The sequence below is a fragment of the Scardinius erythrophthalmus genome (genome assembly GCF_964197995.2).
Source record: "Scardinius erythrophthalmus genome assembly, chromosome: 7".
Classification (NCBI taxonomy): domain Eukaryota; kingdom Metazoa; phylum Chordata; class Actinopteri; order Cypriniformes; family Leuciscidae; genus Scardinius; species Scardinius erythrophthalmus.
Genome location: NC_138227.1, coordinates 21,224,056 through 21,240,350, shown reverse-complemented (window position 1 = coordinate 21,240,350; position 16,295 = coordinate 21,224,056). Strand labels below are relative to the sequence as shown.

Sequence of the window (16,295 nt, the reverse complement as noted above, 5' to 3'; positions counted from 1 at the left end):
AAGGTGGTGAATCTGTTACAAAAGAAATGTTTTGATGGTTGTAGTACAGATAAATTGAAAAAAAAACACCATCTTTAAAGCATTACCATTGAAAAAAATATGAAAACTCACTAACCAAATAGTCTGTTGCTGGGCAACTTGATCATTGTCCCATCCCTATTTCCAACCGCATATTCTGTCTACATGAGACATAATGAGTTTGTTTACACCAAGTTTGATCCCACTAAATGAAAAAAGTATGAATTATTCACAGAGAGTATCCAGTATTTCCATAGTAATGTGCTGAGGTTTACATGCCTAAGTGTTTTTTTGCCATTCAAACAATTTAGAATTTTTTTGCAGTTGCAATATCTTGCTCTCTGTCTGGAGTTTTGTTTGAAAGTCTTGTTGTAGTGGTTTGTCTTGACAAAGTTATTGTTGGGATTTAGAACAGTGATGCTGTTGTTTAGCTTGGGCTTTAGGATGGTGATTTTAATAACTGAGCAGCTGAAAGTGGATTTTTGTATGTTTGTAATGTCTTTCTGGCATCAGGCGGTGTGGTTTGGCTGTGATGTAGGCAAACATTTCCATAGCAAACTGGGCATCAATGACATGAATGTGTGAGTATTGCCTCTTCCTTTAGTTAAATAGTAAGACTTATTTCTGAATGTATTTGTGATTAAGTATTCTCTGTATATTTTTGTAGGTTTAACCATGACCTGGTGTTTGGCATCTCAGTGAAAAACCTATCTAAGGCGGAAAGGTTGATCTATGGAGACTCCATGATGACCCATGCCATGATCCTTACTGCCGTTACTGACAAGGTACTGAGAGAACAGCATGCTCAAAAACCCAACACACACTGGGGTTGGATAGTACAAGAATTTGAGCAAGTTATTTAACGACCAGTATATCGCATGGATTATGACCCTGTCTGCTCATTAACAGCTCTGACACTCAGTGTGACCTGAAGATTTTTTTTCTCCCTTTCTGCAGACATCCGGCCTGTTTTAATTACCAACAGTTTGTCTGTTTTCCCCTCATTAGTTGCCATATGCATATCCAGAGTTCACTATTCTCTTCTCAGCAGCCGGTATGCAGCCTCAGTGTACATGTGCTATAAAACAAAGGGCTTCTTCAGCCTGTCTATCAATCAGTAAAAGATAGCCCAAGTTTAAAGTGCAGCTAGATGTTACACTGTGTGAAATATACACTACTGTTCAAAAGTTTAGGGTCATTAAGGTTTTTTGTAAAATAAATGAATATTTTTGTTCAGCAAGAAAACATTAAATTGATCAAAAGTGACAGTAAATATATTTATAATGTTACAAAAAAATCTAATTTCAAATAAATGCTGTTATTTCAAACTTTCTATTTATCATCCCCAAAAAAATGAATTATGGTTTTCAACTGTTTTCAACATTGATGATGATTACTTAAATCGGCCCCTTTAGTATGTGGCATCCCTCAGGGGTCGATTTTGGGACCACTTTTATTGTCCATATATATTTTTTGGATCCTTTGAATTCTATTTTTCAGTTTTATTCTCCAGTAGGTTTAGCAAAGAAATCTTCTTTAGACCATGTGTGTGAATGCTATAATGACATTAAGCTTTGGCTGACTAATAATTTCCTTCAATTAAATGAGAGTAAAACAGAGGTTCTGATTGTGGCCCTTCCACGTCATCTCTATTTACCCTGGCCGGTTGGTTAGGTCCTTTAGCGCTTTGCCCAAGGTCACATTTGTAATAGTTCACAGTTCAGCCGTTACAAACCTAAAACCTTTTCATTTCAAGCCCACATCTATCCATTATGCTAAACCAACCAATAAAACTGTCATGTGAATGGGATGGTCTTTTTTTCTGTTTCTTCACCTTTGTCTCTCGTCCTCAGAATGGGAAGGAGGAATGCTATGAGAAATGGCGCGTAGAGAACTCGTGGGGAGACGATCGTGGGAATAAAGGTGAGGGGTCACCATCTGTCTGACGACTACACGTGCTTCCTAATTTACAGATATTTGGCTTTTGACATTGAATAATTCAATTTGCAGCAGGATTAGCTCTTGGGGCTCCTTAGTACACTCTTCAATGACTTAATTTAACTCTTGTCTGAGAACACTGGGAGTCGGATATTTGATTTAGCATGGGGTCTGTGCTGGGCCTTTCTGATTTCAGAGGTTTATAGCACGCTGTGTGCGCTAGTCTTGTCAAGCACATCTGTAGACCCGCTCACAGCTGGACCAAATGTCCATACCCACTTTCTTATTTAAAACAGACGCTACATCGAGGGGCTGTTTAATTAGATCTGGCGGCCTGGGGAGAGAAAGAGTGTGTGCACATGCATACATGGCCGTTTTCTTTCTGCTTCCTTAGACCTGCATTCCTCAGAAGATTATAAAGGTTTTTTTGGCCTACTCGTTTATTGTAGAAAATGATTCCTTGCAGATTGCTTCATCTCTGCATTTAAAAAGTTCAAAGTTTGCCTTAAAGATGAAACATGTCCTTTTTTTTCTATGTTAAAATACTTTTTCCTATGGTGGTTTAATGTGAGGAGACAATTAAATGAAAGTTTTCATTGGATGACTTTCTCAAGAGTGTAATCGCCATGGCTTTGTGGTGTTTCTAAGGCAAGTATGGCTATTTTTAATTTCACTTTTCTGTCATTCAAAAGTTTGGGGTCAATAAGAATTACTCAATAAGTAATTAATACTATAATACTATCCACAACTTTCCTGCGAGTCTTAATGGGCGTCGCCATGACACTCGATACTTCCTGTTGCCGGTATCTCAGTTCCGGTTTAGCCTAACGCTTAATGAAAATAGCACACAGGGGATACTCGCGTCGCGGTACAAACGGGTGAAACTGATTACTGACAAGTAGTAATGCTGACAGATAAGCAATGGCTCCTTGTGGCTCAACGTGTAACGTTGTCAGGTGTACAAACAACACGCGAAAACTGAAGGATTTAATGAATGGGAGTTGTTTCCAATATAAACGGACCCTCTACGCAGAAAGAGTGTTTCTTGTAACGCTATAGAAAAAACTGCAGTACAACTGTATATATTTTTAAGTGGTATGTTTATTTTCAATAATTTGAAAATTAATTCGAGAATTAACTTGAATGTGCAGCAATTTGTACAGATAGAGAGTATGTAGGCCTAAGCTACTATATTTGTTGTAGCCATTAAATAGCATTTAGTTTCATATTTGTTCAAATATTATAATGTCATTTTTTCCATCTATGTTGATTATGAAAAGTGAACACCATGATAGGATGCATCGGGAGACATAGTGGGGTCAGACATGAGAAATATAGCCTATCTTAATGTGGCAGTTTGAGACTTTAGGTGAATTCCGACTACGCCACCCAGATGTAATCCGGGAACCCAGAAATAGTTTGAGTACATAAAGCACACAGGTACGCAATGGCTGAGTCAGATACCAGACAATGGTGAAAGTACAAACAGTTTATTGAAAAAGCATAATTTACTAAACACACTTTTTAATAAAGAATCTTAAAACCAGACACGTCACACATTACACACACACACACACACACACACACACACATGTCTGGTTTACTATCTTTGTGGGGACTCTCCATAGACGTAATGGTTTTTATACTGTACACACTGTATATTCTATCCCCTTACACTAACCCTACCCCTAAACCTACCCATCACAGAAAACTTTCTGCATTTTTACATTTCCAAAAAAACTAATTCTGCGTGATTTATAAGCTTGTTTACCCATGGGGACCTCAATTTAGGTCCCCACTGTAACACGAGTCCCCATGAGTCTGTGTGCATTCAGGTTGAAGTCCCCACTGGGATAGAAAAACAGGTACACACACACACACACACACACACACACACACACACACACACACACACACACACACACACACACACACACACACACACACACACACACCACTTCAGAATCTGGGGCCATTCGTGGTTCCTGAAGTCTTCTGGGTGTGGTGGTGGTTTGATTGACAGTCTGCAGTGTTCACAGTGAGTGTAGTGTTGTGAGAGAGCACGAGTGGTTGCAGTGTTGATCTGATAGCCAGGACAAATTCCCCAGGTTCTGAAGTGGTGTGTGTGTGTGTGTGTGTGTGTGTAATGTGTGACGTGTCTGGTTTTAAGATTCTTTATTAAAAAGTGTGTTTAGTAAATTATGCTTTTTTCAATAAACTGTTTGTACTTTCACCATTGTCTGGTATCTGACTCAGCCATTGCGTACCTGTGTGCTTTATGTACTCAAACTATTTCTGGGTTCCCGGATTACATCTGGGTGGCGTAGTCGGAATTCACCTAAAGTCTCAAACTGCCACATTTGGCGTATAGTCGGCAGGGTGTTGTGGCTGTCGGACAGATTCAGACACGGTGATTGTTTTTTTCGTTTGTTTTTGTGTGTGTTTTGTACGAGTGGTGACAATACAGTGGATTTGTCTGGTAAGTGCCCCCCCCCCATAGTATTTAATTATGGAGGCTGAATTACAGGAAATGAGAGAGCTTGTGATTCAGTTAAAGGCTGACAATGAGAGACTGCGACAGGAGCGGGCACCGGTTGAGTTGCTTGATCCTGGCGCAGCCTCTGGTAGTGCTTCGCGACCGGTAACACCTAGTTCCGTCGACTCAAACGTTGGTACCGTCGAACGCTTCGTGTTCGTGCCGCGAGAACGCCGTTGTCCAAAATTCAACGGTAGATCTGGTATAGGCGTTGAAGAATGGATCGAAGAAGCAGAGGCGTGTATGCGCATACGGACCATGACTGTTGTTGAAAAAGCTTTCTTTTTGTTCGATCATCTCGAAGGAGAGGCTAGAGACGAAATTAAATATCGACCAAGTAGGGATAGAGATGACCCAATAAAAATAATTTCAGCACTGCGCGAGCTGTATGGTTGTGCAGTATCGTATGTTGCACTTCAAGAGGCTTTTTACTCACGGCGACAATTGGAGGGAGAAACATTACAAGAATTTTCCTTGGTACTTTTGGGTCTGTTCGATAAACTTAAACAACAGTCACCGCATGCTATTTTGAATGCAGATGTCATAGTGAGGGATCAATTCATTGAATGTGTGTTGGATAATGCGTTACGCCGAGAATTAAAACAGCTAGTGCGGCGTCAGCCTGCTGCAACACTTTTGGAGGTTCGAAAGGAAGCTATTCGCTGGGAACGAGAGGGGATACCAGGCGGTGCTAGGGGCCGGAGTCAATCGGCACCTTTGGTGCACGGGAATCAATTTGGGGTTCAAGGCGATATGGGGATAAATTCCGAACATGGGAGGCGTTCATCAGAATTAGGTGAATTACGGGAAATGTTGCAGCAGCAGCAAAAGCAAATTGATCAACTTACTCAGGTTCTAGCCCGTAGCCAAAGCCCCCAGTTTCGCGGTCGTTCACCACGTTTTGCATCCCTGGTTTGCCGACGGTGTCAGCAGCCTGGTCATTTTGCTCGAGATTGTACTCGGCAATTTCACCCTCCTGGCCCTCCAACTCATCCCCCCGTTGACTCGTTATCCAGCGGCATGAGGTCTGGCTTCTCCAACCCGTCGGAAAACTAGTCCCCACCGGGCTGCAGAGCCACAGTCCGGTTGGGTTTACGAATGGCTCTCGTATCTTTTCTGATGGTCTCTCCACGTCGCGTCTAGTCTCCTCTTGCCCACACCTTGTTGTTAAGATCGGGGGTGTCTCAGTGCCCTGCCTGATAGATACTGGCTCCATGGTATCAACCATTACAGAGAGCTGTTTTAGGTCGTGTTTTGAACCATGGGGCCAGGATCGGTTGCAGTCATGCCACTGGTTGCGCCTCAGAGCCGCCAATGGACTGGAAATTCCATACATTGGGTATATGGAATTAGACATTGGACTGTGTGGTCGCACCGTATCCGGTTGTGGAATACTGGTTGTTCGCGACCCCCCAGGTGCTAATCCGAGTACTCCGGGTATTCTGGGGATGAATGTTCTTAGTCGTTGCTATAGTGAGCTCTTCGGACAACACGGAGCAGCCTTATTCGATCTACCATTAGTAGCGCGGGATGCGGGATTATCCCAGGCCTTCCAAGCCTGTCAAAAAGTGGATGGCGTTCTTCCATGCGGAGGTAATACCAAAATCCGTGGCCGTCGAGTGTGTCGGGTTCCCGGTGGCACTCTGAAATTTGTAGCTGCTACGTGCTCGTCCGTGTTTAGTGGTAAGACCGTGTTATTTGAGCCCCTTGAGACCGGGTTACCCGTGGGCTTATTAGCCTCTCCGTCTTTAGTGCGCGTGAGCGGGGGTACAGTTTTGGTACCCGTGGTTAATGTCGGTCTAATTGACGCGGTTTTATATCCTACAACAATCCTAGGTAAGTTGCAGGAGGTGTATTTTGTGGATCCTCCGGTAGGGTTGAAGGAGGTTTCGACTGATACTGCTAGGCTCGTAACCTGTGATGGGATTGCTGTGTCAGAGGCGGTATGCGTTGACAAGGTAGAACTGCAAGGGTTGTCGGACGAAGAGCAGGAACAGGTAAGGGCTCTCCTTTGGGAGTTCCAGAGTGTGTTCTCCACTGGCGAGGGAGACCTTGGTTGCACTAACCTGTTGTCTCACGACATCCCTCTATTGGATGAAACTCCAGTCCGACAACGCTATAGACGAATCCCCCCATCTGAATATGAGTTGGTTAAGACCCATATTGGTCAGCTTTTGGATGCACAAGTGATCAAGGAGAGTTGCAGTCCATATGCCTCCCCGGTAGTATTGGTAAAGAAAAAGGACGGTAGCCTGCGCTTATGCGTAGACTACCGTCAACTCAATTCTAAGACTCGAAGAGACTCGTTTCCGTTGCCCCGAATCGAGGAAACATTGGATTCTTTAACAGGGGCCCGCTGGTTCACTACATTAGATCTGGCCAGCGGGTACATTCAGGTCCCTGTTACTGAGTCCGATCGCTATAAGACCGCCTTTTGCACACCCTTTGGGTTATACGAATGGAATCGTATGCCCTTTGGCCTGTGCAATGCACCCGGTACCTTCCAGCGTTTGATGGAGCGGCTCTTTGGCGACCAGCGTCATCAGTCTGTCTTATTGTATCTTGACGACATTATCGTGTACTCCTCATCGGTCCAATCCCATCTGCAGAGGTTGAGGATGGTGCTGGCTCGCCCGCGAGCCGCTGGCCTCAAAGTGAAGCTGGAAAAATGCGCGTTCTTTAAGGAAAAGGTGCAGTACTTGGGACATGTCATATCGTCCCAGGGAGTAGCTACGGACCCAGGAAAGGTGGAGGCCGTAGCACAGTAACCTTGTCCTAAGACTGTGTCAGAGCTGCGGACCTTTCTGGGGTTTGTTAGCTACTATAGGCGGTTTGTAGAAGGGTTTGCTCAGGTAGCAGCTCCGTTACATCGGCTGGTAACTGAGGCAAATAAAGGGAAGGGGAGTAGTCGGAGGCAGGAATTAGCGCCATGGTGGTCAGAACAATGCGATCAAGCGTTCCACACTTTGAAGCAGAAACTCACTACCGCGCCGGTTCTTGCTTATGCGGATTTCAAACTTCCGTTTATCTTAGAGATTGACGCCAGCCATGTAGGGCTGGGGGCAGTGCTTTCACAAGAGGTCGATGGTAAGGTGAGGCCAGTGGCTTATGCTAGCCGAAGTCTTCGACCAGCAGAGCGTAATACTGCCACATACAGTTCGATGCGGCTTGAGTTTTTGGCCTTAAAATGGGCTATGGGGGAAAAATTTCGCGAATACTTGCTGGGTCATCGATGTATTGTCCGGACCGACAACAATCCACTGAGCCACCTAGCCACTGCAAAATTGGGCGCCACCGAACAGCGATGGGCAGCCGAATTAGCGGCTTTTGATTTTGTAGTGCAGTATCGATCGGGTAGGTCTAATCAAAATGCGGACGCATTATCACGGTTACCTTCGGTGGAACAGTCCACCGGGGATAATAGCCAGTCAGGTATGCTGGTTCCTGAGCTGCTGCGACGCGCAGCGGGTGTAGGCCCAATTGGATCCACTGCGGTGAGAGCTGTGCAGGCTATGCCAGCTCGATCCGGGCCAGAATTGGTGGCTCTACAGGAGGAGGACCCGGTTATTAGTGTAGCCCTTAGGTATTGGCGTCAAGGGCAAGGCCCAGGGCCTCAGGAGAGACGATTTTTACCTAATCTGGTGCTAATATTACTTCGGCAGTGGGACCGTCTACAAGAACAGGAAGGTCTGGTATATCGAAGGGTCCGTCGTCCCGATGGTGGTGAGGAGGTGCTCCAACTGGTGCTGCCCGCTGTGTTACAAGCGGAGGTACTGACCCAATTACATCAGGGCCATGGGCACCAGGGCCTGGAGCGAACGCACCCTGGAGTTAGTGCGACAACGATGCTACTGGCCAGGGATGTCTGCTGACGTAACCCAATGGGTACAGCAGTGCGAGCGGTGTCAACAGGCCAAGGGGGCTGCACCAGTTGCTCGGAGTTATATGGCACACTTGTTGGCCTCTCGTCCAAATGAGATCGTGGCCCTTGACTTCACAGTCTTGGAACTCTCTCATTCTGGGCAAGAAAACGTACTTGTGATGACAGACGTTTTTAGCAAGTTTACGATGGCAGTCCCTACTCGGGATCAACAGGCGGAGACCGTGGCCCGTGTCTTGGTGGGTGAGTGGTTTTATAAGTTTGGGGTCCCTGGCCGAATCCATTCGGATCAGGGCCGAAATTTTGAGTCTCGTCTTATTCAGCAGCTGTGTAACCTCTACCAGGTGGACAAGTCCCGCACAACACCATACCATCCAGCCGGCAATGGCCAGTGCGAACGGTTTAACCGTACCTTGCATAATTTGTTGCGGACTTTGCCCACCGGAAGAAAGAGGGACTGGGCATCTTGTTTGCCCCAGGTATTGTTTTGCTATAACACCACTCCCCACCAAGCCACTGGAGAAGCCCCTTACTATTTGATGTTTGGGCAGGAACATAGATTGCCGGTGGATTTCCTGCTGGGTCGGGTGCAGGAGCCGGTGGCTGGTAGGGTCCATCATTGGGTGGAAGAGCATCAATCCCGGCTTCAAGTAGCTTTTGATGGCGCCCGTGAGCGGTTGCAAGCGGCAGCCCAACATCGTAAGGCTAAGCACGATCGCCAAGTAAGGGAACAGCCATTATCCAAGGGTCAACTGGTCTATCTGCGCGAGCATGGGTTCGTGGGACGTCATAAGATCCAGGACCTTTGGAGCTCGACGGTATACCAGGTAGTCAAGACTCCACGAGATGGCGGGTCAGTGTATACAATTGCACCGGTACAGGACCTTGAGAAGGTTCGTCATGTTCACCGGGCGTCCTTGAAACCTCGTAATCAGAACAATCCAGCCTGTACTGAGCCCTTAGTAGGGCAGGTCGAACCATCATCCCCCCTGGAGATAGAAGACGAGCTGGATGACGGGGACTTGGCCCGTGTGGTGGTAGAGGCCCCGTCGGGTACTCAAGGAGGTGTAGAGGGGGGTAGAGCCCGCTTGGAGGCCAGGGTCAGTCTAGCTCCGGAAGTGGAAGAATCTACTGGCCAGCCTTTAGTGGGAGGACATGGCGCTGACCCTCGGTTAGAGTTGGAGTCTATAGCTTCGGGGCCGTCCGCTTCATTAGGGGATGCCCCAAGAAGAACGGGCCGTGTTGGGGCAGGTCAGCACTCCAATCGGCACCACTTGCCGCGAGCGGCAGGAAGTGAAGTCCATCAGATTTCTGCCAGTTCTGGTTTGGACCTGGCCTGGTTCAGACCGTGGGACCAGTAGTTTTTTTCTCATCGTCGGGACTACGATGACTAATGGGGGGGTAGAACCTGGGGAATTTGTCCTGGCTATCAGATCAACACTGCAACCACTCGTGCTCTCTCACAACACTACACTCACTGTGAACACTGCAGACTGTCAATCAAACCACCACCACACCCAGAAGACTTCAGGAACCACGAATGGCCCCAGATTCTGAAGGAAAAGGAAAAAGAATATTCAATACAAAAAAAATGATACACGAAACATGCACTCTCACATCAAGGGTGTCAAAGAAGCATATACAAATCACACGCACGGCCAAACAGGCCAGTTTCTCTATAATGACCGTGCTCAGCACGTTAGCGGGAGATTCTAGACCACCCCACAAACTTCCTGACAGAAAAATGAACGACAATGTCACAAACAGTAGATCAGGTCATCACACAATAATGAATGCAGAATTCGGATTAAACACCCATATATAAACTATATAAATACAAGGGTGACATAGAGAATTTGTCAGTGTGCAATTATTTCCCCCCAACCTCAGTTCATCGAGGAATACTGTCACATTAAGGATCGATTTTAGAAATATCCGGGCAGGCTGTACGTTCGACGCGTGTTTCGATCGGCTTGAATACAGTCCACAACCGGATGGAAGCAGTCACACTGTTGAAATAGAATACAGCTTCTCAGATAATAGTAGACAGTTTGAGCAAGAGACGGAAATGAGGGCGAGCACGGTAATTTATACGTGAAACGCCACCCCATCCACTTCAGGGTCGTTTAGTATCACACGTAGACAAACAGTCAGTAAGTAGCATGAGCCGACAGCGTCTGCCAGTCTTCAAGGTCTGCCAAGCCTGCTGCAACACCTCCACGCTTGTATCGCTGTTAAAATATAACATTAAGTTAAGGAGATGATCCTCCCACTTTAATCGTTAGCTTAGGCATAAGAGAATATCACATACCTGTGGTAAATGACTCGCGGTGCTCAATGCACTCAATAACGTGCTAATAAAGAAAAACTTGTAGTTATATCTGTTTGCCTCTCGTGTCTGCTAGTCTCCTCTGCCGCACTGCAAGGTAAACGAGTCCCAAAATCACCCTTCCTGATCCGAACATTCAAGATGCGTTAGACGCAAAAAGCCCTTACCTCCTGAACCGAAAACGGCGCCCCGAAAGTGACGTCACTTCCCAGAAACGGAATAAACGCTCACCCAGATGTCCGTCGCATCTCCTTTTATCCTCGCGGAAATGGCATATTTGGGAATTAACCCCGTGATGGCTGATAACATCACCACATTAAGAAAGCTTTAAATGTCTTTAAACGAAACAATTCAAAATGAAAAGAAATAGGCTACTCTCTGATTATGTAATCCAAGATGCATTTCTCTCTAGGTTATAGGCGCGTTCACTACGGAGATGGCGATCGTCAACTTCATCTTTGCAGCAGACACTGACAGAAAACACTACAGAAAACACATTAAAAATCAATGCACGCGTGTCTCTGGATTTACAAATGCACATCTTGCTTATTGCACGCACACTCGGCACACATATGATGTCGAAATAACGAGATATTGTGTTGAAATAACATTATTAATAATAATAAATCTTTAATAATATTTGATTGAATGCCGAATGTTGTGCTTGTTCAATTTAATACAATTAATACTTTAATTGTGATCATTAAAATAATTGAATATTAAATAATAAGTGGCCAATTTTTGCTCATTTATTAAAAGTATTTATATGTAATATATCTAGCACCCCCTCAGCACACGTTAAAAAATATCTGGCGCCACCCCTGGTTATAACGGCCCACGTATTAAAAATGATTGGGTCAAAATTGGGCTCGGGCTCATAATTACAGTTAATGTGTCGGGCTGGCTCGGACACAACGGGCTTAGGTAGGGTCGAGCTTGATTTTTTTTGGGCCCGATCTAAGCTCTACTCCTCATTATCCAAGCAAGTTGTTTGTGCTTGTTGAGGCTCTATGATAGCGGTATCTTCGGGCTAACGTAAACCGGAAGTTCGTTACCGGCGTGTTCTACGTTGCCATAGAGATCACGGGAAAGGTCAGAGTTCGGGAAAGTCGTGGATAATAAATGCCCAAAATCCAGGTGTTCATGACAGGAATCATTTTAAAATTTATTAAAATAGAAAAGTTATTTTAAATTGTAGTAATATTTCACACATATATATATATATATATATATATATATATATATATATATATATATATATATATATATATATATATATATATATATATATATATATATATATATATATATATATATATATATATATATATATATATCTCATATATTATTTATATATCATATATCATTTAAATTACCTAATGCTAACTTGGTTAATCTTAAAATAATAATAAAATAACTTAAATTCTTTTGCAAATTTCAAAATGAATATTCAGTTTTCATGCTAAATTATGTTGTGATGCTAAAATTCACTTGTAGCATTTGAAACCACTGATTTTAGTTTTTTATTATTTTTAATTTAGACAATTTTATAAAATTTTAATATTCTGCACAGTAAGCAACTGCCTTAACAACCACCTAGCAACACCCTAACAACCATTAGAACACTCTAGCAGTGCCAACTCCCAACATCCCGGTAGTAGTGCAGAATTTACACGCTTCTTCTTTAACCCACTGACTTTCTTCGAAACACCTGCCAATGTCTTATAAAACAGCAGTCTTACAGCACACTGCGTATTAATAATACATGACAAATAGCACCTAATCACAGCTTTTTATGAACTCAGAAATCACAGCTGCACATAAATCAGGACTTTTTGTGGTTTTCGAGCAATATTGTTTGACAGTTAGACGAGAAGGGGGAATTTAAAAAATGTGTTGTTGAGGTTGAAGGGGTTAAGGGCTCTCAAATTGGTCATAACAGTTGTTTCCCCTGAAGATTAAACAATAACATGATATACTCAGGGGGGCCGGGTTGACATTTCAGGGGGAATACAGACTTTGGGCTGTATTTCTGCCTCATTCCTACCTTTTTTTTTTTGCCTGTTTACATACTGTGTCACGAACAAGAGTTTGAAGAGGGGTATTTGTGTAACTGATTTTGACCGAATATTTATAATGTGTTCTGTGGCTCACTGGGGGCCCTGAAGCTTGTAGATTTTATGGGTGTAAAAGTGGAGTGATGAATAGAGAGATAAATATTCTTTCAGATGCTTTATGTCCCCCAGGAATGGATGATTTCTGTTGCAAATACAAAGACTGCTTGCTTCATAAATAAATATGATGTTTTGCAGCAAAAATCTATTTGTTCTTCAGATTTAGAACAATTTGTCACTGAGGCTCGGCTCGGGCTCATTAAAAGTCCAAAAATGAAGCTCCATTCACACACATTACAAGTATTTTGGAGGGGGAAAAAAAAATCACACTTTAATTACCAAAGCATTGAACTGAGGTACCGATGCATAGAAATCCAACATGGAAATTCAAGCTCTACTGTTCTATTTGTTCCAGTACGTGTTCTGCTCTGTTTCTCTAAGTGTTTTTCTTTTGATTTGATTGCCCGGTTGATACGTCTTAGTCAACCGGACATGGCTCAAGAATAACGTAAAATAATCCTTATCGACATTTACTTCCTGCTTTCAGCAAGGGAAAACTTTCCTGTTCTCAAGACTTGTTGCTTTCTTTAAAGGGGTCATATAATGGTACATGCACTTTTACAAGTTGATTGTACTGAAATGTGTGTTGGCAGTGCCTGTACACAACCATCATAAAATGATAAAAATCCATCCAGTGTTTTTTTTTTAATCTTCTTACATGTTTTCCCCTCTCTCAAATCAAGCCGTTCGACCGTGTGACGTCACACAGTCGGACGCCCCTCCCACGACTGTTGATTGACAGCAGCGTTTCAACACAGACCCGCCCTCGCTCGTGAGCGAGCTGTCAATCATAGTCCGAGCGTCATTGTTGATACGCTGGAGCACTGTCTATGAGCAGAATGGCGTCTAAGCGATTGTGGTGTTCTGTTCTTGGGTGTAATAACGAACACAGCAGTCATTTTGATGTTCCTAAATCCGAACCGCTGAAGACGCAGTGGCTGAGTTTTGTTTTCGAAGGGAATATCCCACGATCAACGTCAATGCTTTCATGTTTGTGCGGATCATTTCACCAGACTGCTTTATAAACGAGAACACTGAAAAAGGTATCAGCTCCTGTCTGAGTAACTATGTGTTGTTTATGTGCCTAATGACTGTCATTGTCTCACAGACTGGTTATTTTTTAAACAGATCAGTAAAATTTTAGTGCTTCAGCCCTGACAGTTGTACCTAACACTGCATAGATAACGTTACACATCACGGACAAGCCTACATTTACCGAAAAAAAGTTTTTCATGACCATTAGCTGTAACATCAATCTGTCAATGAACTAACGTATACATCAGTAAACACATAGCGTTCGTATCTCACTACTCTACCCTGCCAGTACATACAAAGATAGATCAAAGTGACATTACATTAACCAACCATTCAGAAACATCCTGTTTTCCGACTCCGGTTCAAATTGACACGGTTGCACAGATATTTCCTCAGAGACTCCCGCTGCCATTCTTCAAAATATACCCTCAACTGTTGTCAAGGCAACACTCCACGTATGTTGTTGTGTCAAAACGCCCCACAAAACAGAGGGGCGGGGTGAGCAAAGCTCATTATCATTTAAAGACACATGCACTTAAACGGCGTGCTGAAAAAAGAGCTGTTTTTGACCAGGTAAAATTTGTGTTGTCTTACAATACTAATGAGAATTTTTAATTAAAGTATATTACAAACTTTTCATTTAGACCCTAAAGAATCATATTAGCTTGTACAAAAATGGCATTATATGACCCCTTTAAGCAATTAAGAAAGGAACTGGCTTTATTGGGAGCCACTGTCAGACACATTCTGAATAAAAAATAATGTTCAAATGTGTGTTTGCTTGTTTTAAAATCAAACCTTGTCAGTTTCGAGAGGTGAGAACAGACGGGCGATTAAGACAGGGTGTGGCTCTTTCCCTCTGTGAGGAACAATGAAGAACATGCTGCGCTAATGGGATCAGGATTTCATTTGACATCAGATTTGGTTAAACACTGTTTGCGGTTTAAGTTTTACTCACAAGCCTAATCGGCTTTCAGAGTGTGACGAAAAATCCCGTCTCACGAGGCGGGCACTTAATCGGACATCTCTCAGGCCTGGACTTTATAGTGTCATATATTGCTTTGTTACAAGTTTAATTAGCCGACTGAATTCTGTCCAAACCTAGTGAGCTGGGCAATCTGAAGTTTCTCAAAAGAGCTTCTGCTGCTGCAAATTAAATAGTGTTCCCCTTCTTTTGCTCCTCTCTTATTTTTCCCGTTTATCTCTGCTTCTTCCTGCAGGATATCTGATCATGACAGACGAGTGGTTCACCGAGTATGTATATGAGGTGGTGGTGGATAAGAGTTTCATCCCACCTGAAGTGCTGGACGTCATGCATCAAGACCCCGTCGTCCTCCCGGCCTGGGACCCCATGGGAGCCCTGGCTTAACCACTGGAGCCAAAGGCACCAGTTTTAGCCTGGTCTCCTTGACTCAGCCTGCAGCTGGTTTTTACCCCTCCCATCATCTCTCACAAAAAGCCTGATCTAGATAAAAAAAATAAAGTTTTTTTTGTCTCTTTTTTATTATCACTGGAGTCTGAGTCACGAGTCATTTCAATGCGGCGTTTGCTTAGTGGTCACCTGCTAGCATTCCCTTTCAGATGATATATTACACTACTGTTCAAAAGGTTGAGGTCAGTAAGTTTTCTTTTTTTTATAGTTAAAGTTCAGCATTGATAATAATAAGAAATGTTTCTTGAGCCGCATTAGAATGGATTCTGAAAGAGTATGTGACACTGAAGACTAGAGTAATGATGCTGAAAATTCAGCTTTGTCATCACAGGAGTAAATTACATTGATTTTAAAATCTATTTAAATAGAAAAAGAAAATTATTGTAACAATATTTCACAATGTTACTGTTTTTACTGTATTTTTGATCTAATGTATGCAGCCTGGGTAACTGGGTAACAAGCATAAGAGACTTTTTTCAAAAACATTTTAAAAAATCTTACCAAACCCAAACAGTAGTGTATAATATGTTTTTGAATGGCCATCAATAGAGAAATGCTATGAATAATTGGGTTATGTACTAGCCATGCTTACAATTTCCCTACAACAGCATCCTAAGTGCAAAGGGCACCACCAACAGACAGGATTATTTCAGATCCCATCGGAAGACTCAGTACAGGCTGATATCTATGATATTATATGCTACATGTATGTTACATATGAACTCCTAATGCTCGTATTTTAAAGCCTCGCATACAGTATGCTGCACTTTTTATTCAAGTCTGAGTTAAAAATCAGTTTTAAGGGACATATAATACAGTAGTCAACATATTGTTCAAAATTCATATATAACTTTGATGAAAGGTTTTGATCCACTTCAAATGTTGATTACTGCAGATCGATTTGTAATCAAACTAGAACAAATTGAGTTGAGTCAGCATCCGTGTGTTAAATC

The 16,295-nt window shown here is 43.2% G+C and overlaps 1 protein-coding gene across 1 annotated transcript in view; it reads left to right on the top strand.

Moving 5' to 3' along the window:
- The window catches only part of blmh (bleomycin hydrolase), a 28,709-nt gene extending 13,292 nt beyond the window's left edge, over positions 1–15,417 (top strand). Inside the window, exons 9-12 of the mRNA XM_081371539.1 lie at positions 532–599; positions 686–803; positions 1,872–1,941; positions 15,131–15,417. Coding sequence (XP_081227665.1) covers positions 532–599; positions 686–803; positions 1,872–1,941; positions 15,131–15,279 — 405 coding nt within the window. The 3' untranslated portion in view covers positions 15,280–15,417. The remainder of the gene's footprint in view (positions 1–531; positions 600–685; positions 804–1,871; positions 1,942–15,130) is intronic.
- The last annotated feature ends 878 nt before the right edge of the window (positions 15,418–16,295 follow it).